Source organism: Lepisma saccharinum, chromosome 17 (genome assembly GCF_977018435.1).
Source record: "Lepisma saccharinum chromosome 17, izLepSacc3.1, whole genome shotgun sequence".
Classification (NCBI taxonomy): Eukaryota; Metazoa; Arthropoda; class Insecta; order Zygentoma; family Lepismatidae; genus Lepisma; species Lepisma saccharinum.
Window position 1 is genome coordinate 45,860,814 of NC_139245.1, and position 19,604 is coordinate 45,880,417.

The following is a 19,604-nucleotide window of genomic DNA, read 5'->3' on the forward strand; positions in this document are numbered from 1 at the left end:
TCGCAATTGTCCGTGACCGCAATTGTTCGCGGCCGCAATTGTCCGTACCCCACCAATAGTGGCAGAAAAGCGAAGTAAAATAAACGTAATCAACCAAGCAACGAACCGAATGATTCGGGGAGAATTTTCGGTTCAGTTTAAGTTTATATTCCAGTGTACAACCACAGACAAATGTATTTGTCGGTGCTATAACCAAGAGTCGGTCACTGATGGTAGTTGCACTGGCGTACTCAAGTTTTTTTTCGGGTTACACTGCAAAATGTTTCGTAATTTCCATTATTAACGTTGTTTTAAAGGTTGTTCAAAGGCAAAAATTATAATCGGCATTCATTTAGGGAAGTTGCTGCCCTTACCACTTTGGTTTCCCCTAGTTCTCAGTTGCTTTCATTTGAAAATTTTGAATTTTTCGAACTTTTTGGAGGTGCTGCGGCCCCATCAGCTCCTCCTTGCGTACGCCAGTGGCCATGGGTAGCACACTGCTTGTAACGGTGCTTTTGTAGTATTTCTTTATCTTAATCGCGACAATGTTAGATTAAATGGCATAATGGGATGTATTTTCTGCGACTCGACTCCCGAACCTTCAGCTACGAAATTGAGAGTTTGAACACTGACTCTACTGAAGCAAGGTAAACAGAGGAGAAATCTTGGCTGTACAATCACCGGCAGTAAAAATGGGACTCCTCGCTTGCCTGCAAGGCGTTAGATGTGTTCCTAACTGTGGGGTTTATTTCTGAGTAAACAAAAAATAATCGATCAGACATTTCGATAAAAGATGGCGGGGAAAGAACTTTCGGTTTGGGCAATTTTCCAACGTAAACAAGTGGAATACAGATCGTCACCGAGCTTATTTTCTTATAAAAGATCGGATACAAAATGGATCACTTGAAATTTTTGAGTAATATAGAGAAACAAAGGTACCTAGAGAAGATTGGCAATTTCCCGGATCCCTTGGATGAAGATTTACGGAAAAATAGTAGTCTTTTCCAAGAAAATGTTGATCTTCTACCAACAGTTTCGTGTTAAGACTTCTGCAGGTTGAAATAAAGCTTACATAAATTATAAACATTGAAATATTTCAATTTTACAACAGTAAAATGTATAATTTTCGACGTGTAATCAAACACAACCCCTTTAATTTTAGATTAAATTTATCATATGGCTTAGAGAGAGCGTTGTTAGACATTTTTGTAGGGGTAAAGGCCTGTAATAAAAGTAGAATAGCAGAAATAATAATTGCAACTGTTACAAATGTTATACAATAAATAATTACTAAACTAATGAAATAAACAAATTTTATTCGAAATTTATTATTACTGAGTATTATTTATTTATTTATTTATTTATGCTATTCGAGTTCATATCCAACACAACAGTTACAATACTAAAATGCACAGTTATTGTATTTTATTATTAACTTTTGCAATTGTTGTTCAAGAAAACACTTTATTTTAATAATAAAGTTTACATTGATTACATTAAATTATAAAATTATATTTTTTGGAATTCTGGATGATTATAAACAGTTTCAATTTTTAAATATAGTCAACACGTGTTCGTTAGACGAATATGATTTTCCAGACACGTAAAACATTTTCATTTGAATTACTCCAGTGATGTAGTGTCGACTATTCCCTCGTGTTTGTGTCCAATCTTTTCGCTTTACTGCATGAATTCACTGATTTTTCTGCATAGTATCTGACTGAAAACTATGCATAGATACCCGAGAAAAAATATTTGTTCCCAACCTTGTTTTGTAACCACAAGCCACACAATGATTGTCGCCTTTTCTTACGACACTGCCTTTATATCTTTGAACTCCATGTTATTCTATTGAAAACCGGAAGTAAAGTTCCCACCCGCGCCAAGGAGAAACAGAAATGTAAACATCTGGTGAATAGCCACCATACGGCGATAAGTGGATTTCAGTGACAACTTCTACCGCTGCCGTAAAGTTAGGCAACACACATAACATGGGTGCCACTGAAATATGTAGCGAATTTATGCGGTAGAGAATTTATGCAGTAGGGAATCATTGTTAGCCCCAAAAACAGTAAAGATCACAGGGTTGGATTCAATGCCCGGATGAGCCTCCCCGATGGCGCAGTGGTAGCGTCGTCGCCTTGTAATCAAGGGGTCCCGGGTTCGATATCCAGTGGAGGAACATAGTGGTTCGGATTCCATTTTAAACTGTAGGTCCATACCCGATTAGCCTTACTGTGCATAAAGTGGACTTAAAACACTAAATCAACCAACCAATCAATGACCGGATGAACCGTTATGTTTAATTGCAAAAAAAATTATAATAATCTCGATAATAATCTTCTCTCTATATGTAAAATGGATGTATGTGTGTGTGTGGATGTGTATATTTGATTGTTCCGGCATAACTCTCGAACGCCTGGAGCAATTTCAACCAAACTTGGTACACGTATCACTTGCAATCTGGAAATAAATACTCTGTGTAAGGCACCCCTGACACCCATAGGGGTGGGGTGGGAAGGAGTGACATGTAAAAATAATCCAGAACCACCGATATTAAATTCCGCACAAACAGACATCAGTGACTCTATGCAATCCGCACAACGATAGTGTTTCTCGGGTTGTCTAACCTTCAAGCTGTGTTGTGAATGTAATCCAAAGTTTTCGTGACGCTCCCAATGCGGTTCAACTCCAAGTTCATCACCTATCGGCATGGGGGATGAGAGGGGTTGAGAAATAAAATTCCACATATGACCTAGATTAGTGTCGAATCCATAGTTTACGGAGTCGCTAAGCTAATTTGTGACTTTGACGATCACATTTAAAATTAGTTACATTTTACACTATAGTTAGAATTCATTATTTTCCTGTCTAATACAAGATTGGGATAAATAAATACCTGAGCAACGCCGGGTAATGTGCTAGTAAATACTTGTAATAAAAAAAAGGAACCACATGACGGAGATATTCAAATGTACAGTGAAATTCGAAAATGGTCGGTAACTGTATTTGTAGTTTTATAGCGTCGCTTTTTGTCACGTTTGGCTAATCGCGACAGTGAGAATGAGTTTTTAAGTCCACTTTATGCACAGTAAGACTAATCGGGGCTAATGGGACTATATTCCTCCATCGGGTATCGAACCCGGTACCCCGTGATTACAAGGAACAGTGAGAATGACGATGAATAATGATTCTATGAAATAGATGCTGGGACACTCACAGAGAACACCGATGCACAGAAAGGATAGCCAGCCTACAGTTTAAAGTGGGATCCGAACCAGTATGTGTCTGCACCGGGTATCGAACCCGGGACCAGGAATGAAGTGAAGGGATAACTTAGTTTGTCATATATTTTGATCTTTTTATCGAAAGTACGGTTATACTTATTTATAATGCATAATATGCGGGGCGAAATGTTTGCTTAGAATCACCCAGAAATAGGCGTTAGTAAATAAGTGACTATGAATGCTCACCACCTTTATTTTTTGAAGCAGTTCTGACCAAATCGTTTAGAATAATTAAATACTGTCGAAATTGACAAATATAGTAAAAACTACGACACGTTTTTTTCTTTGATTTCCAAGATTTTTTTGTTAATTAACAAAACGTTTTTCTGTGATTACTACGAAATTTATTAAAGCTAATTTATGTATCTAAAATCAAATTTTATAAGACCGTCACTTTCTAGGTACGAAAAATGCAATATGCGTGGGTTGAAAAGTTAATAGTGGCAATTATTAATTTACAAATGATACGAAAAAGATACCTCTGTGAAACTTCTACAGCGCTTCGATGAAGTTGCCAGCGATGTGGAAGTCTTAATATTTCTGTAGCAGTGCCTGTTCTGTTGATGATTTGAATATAGCGGTGTATTGCCTGAAGAATCTCTGGAACGTTCGGTTCGGAAGCGAGTGCCCTTCATCTTGGGGATCAAATCAAAGTCAGAGGAGCTTAAGTCTGGGCAGTATGGGGGATGATACAGCATCTGCCAGCTCCATCGAGCTAACAAATCAGCCACAGGTTGCGCTACATGCGCCCGAGCATTGTCCTGCATAATGACGGGAGGATTCAGCAGAAAGTGCTCTTCTTTCGCAACGCTAATCGCAGGTTATGTTCCAAAAATGAACAGTAATACCACAGACAAGTTAATATGATTAACTTGTCTGTGGTAATACTGCGCATTGACGGTCTGTTCTGGAAGTACGGCGAGAATCACCAGAAATTTCACATTAGTGGGGTTCTGACTACACAACTTTTGACCGCCAACTCCAACGATACTCTATTCCTCTCGTCACTGCGCATGCGCCTAGTTTTGGAAGGAAGAGTCCATTTACAGGGAGGTAGCTTAGGTATCAAACTAACATGTGGTATAAGTGGGAAGCACCGGTTCCGTTTCATGGCGTGTATACAGCAGTGTTGCCACTGTTAAATTTCCAACCCATGTAAAATAGTTATTATTAGAAAAGAATATTTGTCTGACGCTGAGCAGTAAAATAGAAAAATAAAATAATGTATTTATTTAATTACAATTGGGTTTTTTTATTTTGAGCTTTCTCTATTTCACTGACCATCACTTATTTAACATTTAGATATATACCCGAATAATTTTGATAGTTGCTATAAAAACACATTTTGTTCACTTAACTGTTGTCAGAATATTGTTGTACTTTCTTTATTGTAATTTGTTCGGTACTCGGTGGAGGCACATAATGGTTCGGATCCCACTTGAAACTGTAGGTTCAGTCCCGATTAGCCTTACTGTGCATAAAGTGGAGTTAAGACACCAACTCAATCAATCTTTATTGGAATTTAAAGTTTCTTTTCGCAAAACTTCAAGTCGCTTATACAGTTAAAATAGTCATTCGTGTATTTGATTCGCTCGTTTCAATTTTTATTGGAACCTTTCGTGTCTCGTGAGCCACAAGAAATGAAGGGAAGTTGGGGGAAAAAATAACTTGGGGCATGTCGTGCCTTCTACGAATCAGCTGGTATTTTATTTTCCTTCCTTCCCTGGAGGGAATTGGCATTGAGCAGCGCGGGGCTGCTGGTTCCTGATAACACTGGGAACTGATAGGTGAGACCACACATTGGAAGCAGTGTTGTCATCGAAGGGAAATTTCCGTCTGCGTAAGGGAAATTCCGATGCTATTTTTTTGGGCGAGGGAAATGCTATGCAAAATCTAAATGTAGCGGGAATCTTGTAGACTCGACTCGCTTGGCGTATTGTTGTGTTTTTGTAGGTATAATGATAATAATAATCGTCTTTATTGTAGCAGGCTTGTTCCGGCCTCTTGGTCCGCTCTTGCAAGCAACCCTTGTACAAGGACAACTTTTTTTTTAAAAAAAATGAAGAATAATACATTTTAAAAATAAGAAAGTGGCAATAATATAAACACAAAGAAAATTACATTAATACTAATAATGATATTTTAATGATAAAATAATTAAGATAATATTAAAGGGGAATAAAATATGATAAAATAAAAATAATAAAAAATACATTAAAAACGCTAATACATAAAAATTACAGAATTAATAAAATGTGACAATAATATATAGCCTATATATATATATATATATATATATATATATATATATATATATATATATATATATATAAACAAATAATGATAATATTAAATAAAAATAACCGTTTTACAGTTTCACACGTTTATTTCATTTTGGGACCCAGAAAAAGGATATAGTGGTTCGGATCCCACTTGAAACTGTAGACCCAGTCCCGATTAGCCTATCTGTGCGTAAATTGGACTTAAACTAGCTTTGACTACCATGTATTTCTTATAGAGAAAGAAAACGCTTGCTTTTCAGCTTAAACATTTCTCTAACCACAGGAATGTAATACACGTAGACTACGTAACCTACGTAGATAATAAGGCGATAGGCGTAGAATTAACAATGTGAGCTGTAGAAGTGAAATAGATTTATACAGCGTTTTAATTCTTGAAGAAGAGTGAACTATACCTTGCACACTTTTACGAACAATTTTGTTATAAGTAGGGCTAAGATTTTCGTGATTTTTTGGGGGGGGGGGGAGTAAGGCTCATGTGTTCCCTAAATATATAGAAAGTCATATTATGAAGAAACTAATGAAATTAATGTGCTTTTTAAGGGCATATTTAAGCATATTTGGCCATTTCTACATGATAGAGCATATTTTCATATATTTTTCGGTCATATTCAACATATTTTCGCTTTTTCAAGGAATATACAACCTTTTTCGAAGTGGATTTGCTCTTACTCCCATATTCACTCAAGTTATTGATTTTTTGAAATTATATGTCCCAGTTTATTCCCTGGGAAAACCAGGGAACTTGGATGGCAAAATGAAAAGTCGACCACTATAAATAATCACAGCGCGCTACGACGCCAGGGGTCCCGCGTTCGAATCCAGGCGTGTACATAGGTATTCTTTCATCAATTTCATCATGTCATCACTCATCCTCATGGTTGCGGTTAGCCAAAAGTGTCAGAAAAGCGACGCTAAATATAAAAATTTAAATTACTGTAAATAGAATGGTTTTTAGGTAAAACGAACCTACATTTTCATTTAAATGGCACTTTTACTGCAAAACTGTGTTGTATGTTTAGTGACGTCTACATTTATGTTTAGGGTAGTGCCTCCAGGTGTCGCAGTGGTAGCGTCGACGCCTTGTAATCAAGGGTTCCCGGGTTCGATACCCGGTGGAGGCACATAGTGGTTCGGATCCAACTTCAAACTGTCGGTCCAGTCCCGATTAGCCTTACTGTGCATAAAGTGGACTTAAAACACCAAATCAATTTCTACTTAGACTAGGTAAACCATAGGCCAGTGTAATTTATGCGTACAGTACGTGTAGAGACAATGAATGTTGGGGCACATCGTCGTTTTTTTACCACAAAAAGATTCGGGGGAAAAGGTATATTTAAAACTTTTTCAAGGGATTTATCCGAACCCAGTGCTGCAACATTGCATTGGTTCCTTGTATCTTTATCGGGGATACCAGCCGGGAACTCGCTTGGATTCCCATATGGGGGAAGAAAAGCACTTTCGAACTGGAGTTGACTCTGTGAATATGTCACCTGATCGACGGAAGGGACGTTTGTTCAGCGTGGGCGAAGGGAGATTTCCTTACTCAAATGTCAATCTCGACGACGAGGCCTTAGCATCGACTTTGTCTATATCTTGGGCAGACAGCTAATCGCTGTTTTAATGCAATGCTGGAAGGTAGGCAGAGAGTTGCAGTCTGGGCCGAGATAGCGCGTGACTGTAGACGGTGCGGTATGGCCCATGATCTCCCGTTTATTTTTAAGCACGCAGACAATTATATTTATATTGCATAACGTGTACTAATGTGTGCCATACCTCGCAATCACGCGCTATCTCGGCCCAGAATCAAAATGTACGCACTGTATATAGGGACGACAACACGAGCGCCACATACTGGCTGTGAGTCCAGACGCTAAGGCCTCTCTAGTCTGCCACATGCAGTACAGGATGCATTAATACATAAAGCAAGTGTAATTCTCTTGTTAAATACAGTCTCCGTTTTCATCTTAACTGACCTTGTGGCAGGGGTTTTTCGTTAAGTAAATATTTATTTTCTTAATTGGTAATTTTCAACTTTACCTAAGCAGGGGTCGAATAAATATAGTTTAAGAAAAACTAAAAAAGGTCCAGAATTTGGGATTTTTTTTTATTTTAGTAGACACCCTGATAAGTTACAATGAAAAATTAAATTAACAAAGGGAAAAATAATTGTAATAATCTTCAATTAGGCAAAACGTTAACCAAATAACAACATTTATTTAACTTATAACTTCATGTTATAAAAACTACATGAAAGACATTCAACAAAGACAAAACACAATCTATCTCCAACTAGCCTTGTTCACAGTATATCTTGTTATATTCTTTATCTTTTTCTCAACTTCTATCAATTCTACCCCCTCTAACAAAAAAAATCTTTCAGAGGTCTTGTTACCAAAGGTAAGTTGTAGTCTAACTGGTTCTTCCTTGTATCTAGAAGATCTTCCAAATTCTCTGTTCCCCATGTCCCTCGTTTGTGTAGTTACAACTGCCTCTGGTTCCCCATGTCCTGGTGCTGCCTCTGTATACCTTGGAAACGTCCAAAAATCATGCAACTCCTCTTCTTCCTTCTCAACCTCCAATCTCTGACCTTTATAGTTGTTCTTAAGCTTTCCCACTTGATGTCTGTGCACTCTTTTTGTCAATCCATTTCTGAGTTTCACTTCTAAAAGCCTTGCTCCTACTCTCTTAATCACCTGAGCTTTTATAAATTTAGGCACTAAGGATGGAAAATGTTTTATCTAAACTATCTCTCCTGATCTAGGCATTCAAGATTCTGCCTCATATTTATTAATATCTATCTTTTCATCTATTTGGCAATTTGGTAAGTTGAATATACATCTCGGCTGATAACTCATAACTCTTTCTGCTGGAGACATTCCTAATCGTTGCCACTTCAAAAATCTTATATAGTATAAGATACTATCTACCATTTTTTTTCCGGACAATTCTACGTCCCTCATTTCTAATTTGATTTTTTTTCTTAATAAGCCTTGAACAGTCTGCCTTTACCTTTCCGCTAAACCGTTACTTTCCGGATTCCAAGACGGTGAATGTATCAATCTTATTCCATGCTTTTCACAAAATTTCTCAAATTGATTACTTCTGAAAGGCGGTCCATTATCTGACACAATAACAGAAGGGTACCCAAAGATCTGGAAATTTCTGTTTGAACATTCTATAGTTTCTTCTCCTGTTGTCGATCGCACCTTCCACCTTCCTACAGCAACTATCAATGAACAGCAAAAATTTCCTTCATGCGTATTCAAAAAAATCATGTATTCTCTGAAAGGAATCTCTGTTTGTTTCCATCCGACATATTTGTTTCTGCAGGCACCTCTTTCAACACTATTGCATTCTAGACATTGATTTCCCAATTTGTCAAGATCTTCATCTATTAAAGGTCACCTTGTTACCTTCTCTCCATTTTTATCCTCATCGCCAATTGTAATAATCTTCAATTAGGCAAGACGTTAACCAAATAACAACATTTATTTAACTTATAACTTCATGTTATAAAAACTACATGAAAGACATTCAACAAAGACAAAACATAATCTATCTCCAACCAGCCTTGTTCACAGTATATCTTCTTAAATTCTTTATCTTTTTCTCAACTTCTATCAGTAATCTAAACCCAAATATAAGTATGAAGGTAATAATCGATTTTAAAGAAACTGCGGGTGAGGGAAATTTAGAACCAAAATAAGCTCACGAAAGATTAAGCTCAAAGAGAACACGGAAGACATACGAGCGATAGAGAAAGTCAATATTTGGAAGTAGTTTTTTTTTTGGGGGGGGGGGGTCCTTGCGGTAGAGAAATTGCCCGTTGTAAGGCGATCTGGCAAGTAACGCCATGGAGGTGAACCGAACAAGGTGAAAAATGAAGGCGGGGAGAGGACAAACCGTCCCGAGCAACAACCTTGACGTAAAATGGAAAAAGGATTGCTATTTTCTCGGGGAACCTGTTGGCGGAAGTCGAGGAGGATCAATAAAGATTCCAATGAAGAGGAAAGCCCCCGAACGCTGGAAAATTATTGCTTCCGAGATCCTCTGTTCCATTTGGAAGTGGCCTTGGAGGAAATGGTAGCCTCCCCCCTCACTCCCTCCTTTGCTCTCGCTTCCGAACGTAATGCATTTCGTCTCTTCATACAGAAGAGAAGGGAGTTGAATAACATGAACTGTTACGCTGGAAGAGTCGCGAGTACTTAAAATTTGATGGAAATTAATTTTGAATGAATACTAGTTGTAATGTATTATTGAACGTGTTTGAAATTCAAAGAAGTTTAATATTTTATTACTGTTAAGAGATTTGCCTATTGCAGTCACATTAATAGAAATGAAATTACATAGAATGAATTTCACGTGAAACTTATGAGATCGAGCACAGCCTGGTTTCGAAGCAGGCTCTACTTCTGCAGTACAACTGCAACAGTTCTTTAATTCAAATTCATTTTTGCAATTATATTTTGTTATTTCTGTTGTGCATAATCCTAAATGAACGAAGACAATTATGTTGTACATACTTTATTCAATGTCGATATTATGTTGTCTTGTTATTCGTTACTATGGTGATTGTAGTAAAATGGTTACCGTACCCATGTGTTACGTGACATTTGTCAATTTATTTTACTTAATTATTGCAACAAACTGCTTCACACTGGGGACCGTTCCAATAAATTGGCGACCCAGGATATGTTTTACTCCAATAGTTTAAATTTCCAATTGTCAACATTGTGAATATCATGGCCTCTCATCGCCTTGTAATCAAGGGCTCTCGAGTTTGAAATTTTGTGGAGGCACATATCACAATGGTTCGAATCCCACTTTAAAATGTAGGTCCAGTCCACATTAGCCTATCTGTGCATAAAGTGGACATAAAAAAATCAAACGAAATCCATTTTTCTTTGAAGATGTGGCCGATCCGGATCTTCGAGAACCATCCACACACCAAAAGGTTTGGTGCCGCCATATTCCTCAGTATCCAACCTTAAACCTTGATAATAATATCAATTCATTTCAGACTATCCTCGTGCAGCATAGTATTACCACAGACAAGGTTATATACCCTTATCTGTGGTATTATACCAGTATTCATGGTTTATTATTGCAAAATGTATCCAAATGTTTCTTTATATTGTACGGAATAGCATTCTCCAGTTAAGGGTTAAAACTTATTTGCCATTTATGGAAATCATTAGGTTACAGGGTGCAACAAAGGAACCTGGTTGGATATAATGGACATTAGCATCTGAAGGGGCTTGAAATTAGCATCATTCATTTCAAGTTACAAATGAACAGAGAGCGTGTTATTATAGTGTTAATAATGTAAATAAAATTCCGTTTCTTCGTATTGGAACAGAATAACTACAATAAAAACTGCTTTACATGACATGCATTACAATATTTCTATCAGTGTTCGGAAAGTTAGTACTTTTTAAAAGGTAACTAGTTACATACAGTTTCTTGCTTAAAAAAGTAAGAGTTACAGTTACTCATTTTAAAAAGTATCTCAGTTACAGTTACTTGTGCTTCAAAAGTAACTGTAAGTTACTTCTACAGTTACTTTCAGCTGGCAATTTTCTTGCAAACAAATTACACAAATCGATCATTAATTGTAATAAAATAATTTGTGAAGACTTACATGTGTTTTACTTGTGCTACTGGTACATAAATCTTCATATATATATTTATTGTCGTTATATTTAAGAAATTTCCAATTGAGGGGGGTCTAGAAGCTGCACAGAAATAGCATGAATTTTACCGTCTAACGTACCGATTTCTCTCACTCGCTGCTCACGTGTGTGTGTGTATCTGTGTGTCCGAAAGAGGGATCCAGGGGGTACCTCGACAATTTACGGGGGTCGAACATTTCCGTTTTACGAGCCACTTAACTTCCAATGAAGCTTTGTATATTTTTTTAAAGAATATGGGTCATTATCTTTTTAATAGTTGACGAAAAATTGCTGATTTAAGTGTATATCCTCACAAAAAAAAAAAAGTTTAAGGCCACTTTACAAATCAGAACAGCTGCAGTGACTGGTCTTACAGCTGTTACTGTGTACATAATTTCATAATTCATTTTTGTTTGAAAGTGATCAGGAGAATGAATTCAATGTAGATTCTTCTGTATTTTAGTAATGATTTTTGTTCGTTGATTCTATCAACTTGACAACGCGTTTGGCCTGCGTTTGTGTGTGTGTGTGTGTGAGAAGAGAGAGAGAGAGAGAAAGAGAGCATTCATATAGAATACATTGGGATTAAGAAGACTCACTCCTCACTGCCTCCACAAAAACTCGGACAATTACATTTTAAGAAGAAATTTATCCGTTTTCTATGTCTTATATGCATCATGAGAAAAAAGACTATCTGATTTAGTTTTTCCTTTTAGTTCATTCATTTCTTTACCCTTGTCAATCCGGGGGAAAATGATCAAACGCCATACTTCTGCAACAAAGGAAGCTACATATTTACTGTTTTGTAAAATATATTGAAGTTTTCGAGAACTTACACTTTTTGAAATTATATTCTAACAAGGGAGAATTGTTGTGCATAAAGAGTGTGACAGAGAAAAATAAATGTTGTACAATTTAAAGTGCTTATGAACCAGATAATTAGAAAAAATATAATGTAGTAGCCTATAATTGTGCGTTATCAGTGAAGGTGAGAACTCCTCCATGGTCGTGCTGTCTAAGACGCTGTGCTTTAGACTCCTGCGGAACGACATGCGTTCAGGTCCCCTTGGGTTCAGTCTCTGGGTTTTCGGCGTGTGTATAGGGCCGGTGAGGAAATTGGGGAGCTACGAGTGAGTAGCATAACCCGGTATTGGAACTCTCTTATAACGGCTGAGGGTTCAACGTGCTGACCCCACGTCACCCCATCACTGGTTGAAGATCTTCACTCCTCTATGTAGGATTGTGGGAGGGAGACTGGCAGTCGGGAGATAGGCCTAGGCCCTTCCAGGTCTGTAGAGCAACGGGTTGTTATTATATATTATAATGAAGGTGAGAATGGCATTTTAAACTTACCCCTTGAGTTCTCTCTGAGACGATTACATAAACAAGCGACAATGATGGCTAGGGTCGTCCTGATTCGTTGGTTTGCCTCATGAGTATTGTAATTCACTGATGTGTCAGTAACAATGGTGTTTATTATTATTATTATTGCATTCAGAGTAAAGATCTATCACGTCTTTCATTTCAGGAAATTGGGTTCTCATTATTAATTTTTCAAAATTTCCAGAAATACTGAATAATCGTAAATATGCGAATTCTAATCGGAAAAATTTTTACTTCTATTTTTAAATTATCTAGAATTGAGAGATAAATTAAATCACGTGGATTTCAGCATTCGTATGCGCATTTGCTAGCTCTTGTCTTCTTCAGTTTCGTTCATAGTACCAGTACCGTCGAGTTCTTTCGTGAAAGCACTGAAATATTGCAGGATGTTCCTTTCCATTTTTATCCGGTATTCTAGCTGCTAAAAGGAAAAAAAACGCACTTCACAGCACACGCCTGGCAATGGGAAAGAACTCTCCTCCTAGAAGCGTATCTTCCCGCTTCTGGGAAATCCACCCCTCTTCTGAGGTATGCACATTGCTTTGTAATTGACTACCAAACGATACATGAAACATAGGATAAAGCTAGGGGTGTGCGGGACAGAAATTTTTGGGTCGGGACGGGAAAAATTCGCAATTTCCCGACAAAGTCGAATTCTACACGTCATTTTCACCTTAAGTGATTGTTTTTGGATTTCTGGTACAAAAAATAATAATTTCCGATAAGTTCCAGACATTTACAATGCAGAAAACGTCAATAATTAACGACTTTTTAAAATGATCATTCTTTATTTCCCGACTGCTTGGTCCCTACTTTTCGGGATCCCTCACACCCCTAGATAAACCTGTCACCCTGAAATGCCTGGCACGTAGAGCCTACCGATTGCCAATTTGGTACAACTTTATCTTTTCTTCTTCCTCATGTAACAAAGGATGGACTTTTGTATCGCAGCAGATACTGAGTTCCAGCTCATTTTAAGTCCTAAATCGCCAATAATTTATGGCACTTAAATGTCGTAAAGTAACTGCAGAAGTAAGTGTTGAAACGTTACTTCTATCGGAAGAAAGAAACTCAGTTACAGTTACTTACTTTTAAAAGTAACTAGTTACAGTGACATTTCCTCAAAAAAGTAACTGTTACTTGTAACTAGTTACTTCCAAACACTGATTTCTATTATTTCATTATTATCAGTAACCCTACTACCCCTGCAGGAAATTATGGCAATGCTCCTGGCAAGGGGCAAGTTTTTGGAAGGCACTTAAATGTCAGTATCCCTTTCAGGAAACTTGTTGTAACCTGTCGACTGTCGTCATCTGACCTAGTGACCCTGATGGAACAATAAAGTTAAAAAGTGATGTAGGAAATCATGTTCTGCCACAGAATTTCCATCTTCATTATCCAAATTGTAGTAAATGATTCTATTTTATGATTTTGTTTCATGTTAAATTTGAATTTTATTTTCTTCCATTGACCCTTCATTAAAAGGGCATGGGAAACGTCAAGATACAAAATAAAATTGTATTTAGTTTAGTACATCATAACAAAAAAGAAGAAACATTGTGCAGTACATTACATCACTACACCAAAGAAAAAAATTAAAAATACACTTCATTACACTACAATAAACATAAAAACACATTAGCATTGCATCATTGAAATAAGAATACAATTAAAATACATATTGTTTAGTACATTGGCCTTGCATCATTAAAATAAGAATACAAATAAAATACATATTGTTCAGTACATTGGCTTTGCATCAAAATAAGAATAAGATTTCATTTGTTAACATTTATTATAATTATGCTAGAATATCAGACTGGGTCTGTTTAGTTCAACTATCATGAGGTTTGCTTGTGAAGCGTATACAGATTGAGCATGTTTCTAAGTCATATTGTCTTGTTCCATGAATTCTGTGAGACTGTAGAGAGCTCTCTTTGTCAAATATTTTTTATTGTTTGTAATTGTTTATTTTTTGGAGATCAGTTTTACGTCAGCTGGTTGTAGAATATTTTCCCAGCATTCATTGGTGATTGTTTTGAGATATTGAGTCTGTGTTTGTTCTGGTAATAATTATCTTTCCTTGTATTGCGGTTGTGTATTTGGTTATTCTTAGTCATGCTTCTAGTATTTAGAACAAACATTATAGCCTTATAGTATATTGTCATTATTTGTTTCTCCCTGAATAACTCTTTGCAAGATTCCCTACAGCCTAGTTTGTACATTATGCTGAAAATATCCTGTATTCTTCTTCTACCAGGAGCAGAGGGAAAGCAGCTCGCCAACAAATGAACTGGAGACTGCTATCATAGGCTTATTGAAAGCGACATCGGATTTGAGGTTGCAGCTGCAACAAACAACCATGGAGCAGCTAGCAGACCTCACTCCAGTCACTCGGGCAGGCCAAGAATTGGTGGGGGGAATCAGAAATGCTTCGTTGGCATCGGACACGGAAAGGCTAGAGGAGTGTGCGGACCGATTTCATGAGTACATAGAACATCTCTTAGAGGTAAGCTGAGTGTTATTTTGCACTCGAATCATAAATGAACAATCTTGGAAATTATATTCCACAAACATATCACACTATCTGGTGGGCAAGTCCAAAAGTAACCTGTCATTAAGTAAGGATATTTTAACCTTTTACGCAAGTACAAAATCTGTACTCTGTGGTGCAGGTTTTCCCAGTGTAACTACATGCACAAGTTTATAAGAGACATTTTGTCCTAACAAAGAAATTTTCCAGTTCTAAATTTTTTCATGGTAATGCTCATGGTAGGTAAGATGGAATCGTACCCCGTCCAACGATCACCACACACACCTTTCTATCTAACATGTTACTTCTGTAAAATTTTATAAAATAGTTGGGGTAGGTTTTACATGAAACCATTGATTACATAGCATCTACGTTAATTGCTCTGAGGACTAGGGAAATAGAATATATACCGTAACATATTGTCATTCAGGACTCAGAATGGAAATGGCCAAAGAATGAGAAGTAGGACATTCCTGTCAATGGAAATGTTCGAGTGCTCTGGATTAAAGGTAAATGAAGCATGGAAGCTCATTGCATGGGGAATAATAATAAAAGTCTGGAGAGCATGGAAGAATTGGGCTTTTGGCTCGAACAGCAAGAGGAGGAACATCTTGGAGGCGAAGCTACTACCATTTGCATTCTGAGTCGAGGCAGGGGTAAGACCATTTATCCTAATTTGCCCAGTGCCTACCCTACCTGTCTTCAAGGTGTTAAAATGAATATTGATTGTGTTGATTTATGTAAAATTAGATACCTCTGGCATTCCCTAACGGGGGACAGTTGGATAAGCAAGTATAAGCGTATCTGTGGATACGTGATAGTCTCTTGGTACGATCCCAGTTCATGAAAGAACAATTCGATATGTAGGTTAGGAGTTTTGAGCAAGATGTAAATCCACTGAGTACTTATGAACACTTATGTTGTATTTTGCTGTTACAAGATGGGCAATTGTTAGTTCATAAAATAGACCTTTATTAGTTCTGGTGGAGTCACATAGTGGTTCTGATTCCACTTTAAACTATAGATCCAATCCCAATTAACCTATCTGCAGCATTTGAAGTGGAAATTGCTAGCTGAGGGGATGTTTGGTTGAGTCTTGGGGTTAGCTGGGAAGGTGCTCCTGTGATTTTACATAGTGACAGTGTTCATATTTTGATTGCGTGCGACTTACTCACTATCATATATAAGCATAAAATCAAAATTTGTTATTTACTTACATACAGTGAGTATATACTTGTCAAAGACAACGTTTCAGTAGCAACTGCCCCCTTCTTCAGGTCAAAAAGTCGGCTTTATGGAAATCCACAAAGCTTCGTCATTTAGAAAGGATATAGGTTTTTACGTGGACAGGTTGAATGCTAGGATAACAAATGACTAAAACAGGACTATTCTCACATTTTAAAATCCCTTAAAACTCATATAAAAACTGTTAAAACCTGTGTTACTATCCAATCACAATTCACATGTTGACTGGAACTGGTACGTACTCAAATGCACGAGGTTGCGAGTGAGTCAATTTTCCTCCTTCCCCTATCTTACCCTTCCATTACTTCATTTCAAATGAGAAGTCACGTATGATGCTAGCCTCCCGCTCAATGTCTGTGTTAACCTTGAAACCAATTTCCTTATATTCACGCTTTTCCCATTTTTTCAACATTCCTAGCCATATTTCATCAATATTCCCATCTTCTCTATTCAGCTTGTTCTCTCTATTTTTACATATAAATGAGGCCTCATAAACATTCCTACTTAATAATTTGTCTTCCTCGTGTATGAGGCCTCATTTATATGTAAAAATAGAGAGAACAAGCTGAATTAAAAATGTTTAAATGTGTTTCTAATGCAAGTATTAAAAAGTAATGCTACTTACATTAAGTTACTTCCAAATCTGATCATAATGTAGCAATTTTTTAAATTACCATAATTTTTAGATTAGTAATTTTTTCTTTCTCTTTCCTTTCACATCCTGTGTTTATATTGGAAGGAATTTTACTCATGCTGCGGCACACGTTCTCTTGTTTGTTGGTGGTTAGGTGGTTCTAAGCTCTTATATCACATACATGACTCAAGTCATGCTGCCAGCATTTCTCTGCCATCTAGTGAGCAAAATAAGCACTACACTACACACACTAAACTCATTCTAATTATGGGTTATTCTCATTATGAAAGTGTGTCTTTATTCATCCTTGATTTCTCAGCTTTTCACACACGCTGCTTTATTTGTGTGGTTTCAAGTGTTCAAGTCTGTGGCAAAGTTGCAGTAGAACATCCTTCCAAAGATATGTATTCTCAGAAGTTAGTATAAATTATAACATATGTCTGTTCAGTTGCTATATAACTTTCTTACATTTCAGGTATGCAAATTAATGCGGCATGTTGCAGCATCAGACACATTGCAAGTGTCAGCAAAGTATACAGAAATCAATCTTCGAATCTATGGACCTCAAGTTGTAACAGCAGCGCATACACTATCCCTGCATCCCACCTCAAAGATTGCGAAAGAAAACGTTGAAGGTAAGCCTAGTAGGTGGAGGAATAAGAAAATTTAGTAATTTCTGAAGATCATAGTGGAACTGTTTCTGGCTGCCATCTACAGAGTGATTCATTGTAGTGTAGACCGCCACATTGGTGTTTGTGCTATAGGTAAGTGAGGTACTCGTGGCCTTTTGTCAGCACTGTTGACTGTCTGTGAATCAAGCACACAAGTTTCCATAACTAAAGAGTGATTTATTTACTTACCAATTTATGAAGGAAGGTGCTGAAACTGGCCGCCTTCGTTGTCCACACATTTTTGACACCTCTTGATGACATTACCCATAACTCACTACAGCCGTCAATTAATGTTGGCAATTTCTCTGCAAATGTTATGTTTAAGTTCTTCCTGGGTGTGTGGATTTGACTTATACAGCATTTTTTAATCTACTTCAAAGATAAAAGTTGCATGGAACTTTTACACCCGGGAAACTTGTTTCAAATTGCTTTGGAACTTCACGTGCCAATTGAGTTAACACATGTGAATCATAAATACCAGGCACGGTTGGCCCTATAGCGCACAGGAGCAGTGAACCCCCAGTAATATATGGTAATCACCTCGAGATTGAACAATAGAACAATGTCCTTAACTTAACCGCGAGTCGGCCACCCTGGTGCAGACTGAACCCCCACAGGACAGCTCGTGCCATTGTGAAAGCTTCGTGCAGGAGCAGAAGCTCGAGGTGGGAATAGGGCAAAATACATGGAACAGGATATTGCAGAACCTTCGTATCAGCCATATGGGCATGCGCAGTTCGTGCTCTTGCAGAAGCCACCGCACAAGGCACCGTTCTCGCTGCTTCCTCTCTTCCAGTGTTGCTCTGTGCGGTTCAAGTTTGAAACGCACACATTACAAATTCAATCTTCTCTTTGTATGATTTTTGTGCCGAACTTCTTGGAATAAATGCAAGATTGCGGCAGAGAAGGATGAGTAGAAATTAATAAAAGCTGGAATTAGATGCGATGAATTAAAATTAAAGAGATACATTACCAAAATAGTTCGTGCATGCATTCAGAGTTTTTCCCTTAAAGGTTGAAACACTTAGGGTTCGCGAGAAAGTGAAAGAGTGGCGTGAAGACGTGACTTGTTGTCGATCAGTATCAAACTGCCAGTATTACAAGGTTGTAAGTTTTTGAAGTGCTTGGATGCTCGTTTTAAAGTATTAAATGATGCTGTGAGTGAAGCAAGGGATGGACTACATGACGTCCATTGATTCAGTGTAGGTGTTGCTGTCTGCGCATGTAAGGTAAACAAACTTTCTCATCCACTGATAGAAAGCATGTGCTGGTTGACCAGCTCCAAATTTGAACAAAGCTGTCACATATCAATGAAAGGGTCTCAGGTTCGATTTCTAGTATGAACATGCCATTAGTTGCCATTTCCCTTTAATAAATGTAGGACCAGTTCTGATTAGTCGGCATGGACATCTGGAAGGGGAAAAGGGGGGCTGGGCTGCCCCCCACTGGAAAATGAATGTCAATCCAAATTGATATATTACATGCATATAATTTAATTTTAATCACAGTAAATTTATGGTAATAATTATAAAAGCATTGCAGTAACTTCAGGCTGAAGGAGGAAAAGGTGGAAAAGAGGGGGCATCACCTCGCCCTTATGATAATTTTATCTCAAGCCGCTCCTGCAAACAACGTAGCTGATACAAAGACCACATGCAGAAAATCAGTTGTAATCTATCTATCAGTTGTTTATTTCTAATGACCGACTGACCAAACTAACAAAATCAAGCGAAATCAAGAGAATAATAAATATTAAAGAAAATAACAGTACTCACTCAGTCAGCGCTGCCCTGCTTCCTACTTCAGAATTTTTCTTTTTCTTCCGCCTTATCCATATTATTACTGCAGTCACTGCATGCTTTGTAGCTAACTTCCCTCCAAATATTCAACAACATTA

General features: G+C 37.4%; 1 protein-coding gene across 3 annotated transcripts in view; it reads left to right on the forward strand.

Annotated features, from left to right (window-relative positions):
- The window catches only part of alpha-Catr (alpha-catenin related), a 717,773-nt gene that overhangs the window by 664,270 nt on the left and 33,899 nt on the right, over positions 1-19,604 (forward strand). For all 3 annotated transcript variants that reach the window (XM_083139397.1, XM_083139399.1, XM_083139398.1), the window contains exons 7-8: positions 14,885-15,133; positions 17,512-17,671. In XM_083139397.1, coding sequence (XP_082995523.1) covers positions 14,885-15,133; positions 17,512-17,671 — 409 coding nt within the window. The remainder of the gene's footprint in view (positions 1-14,884; positions 15,134-17,511; positions 17,672-19,604) is intronic.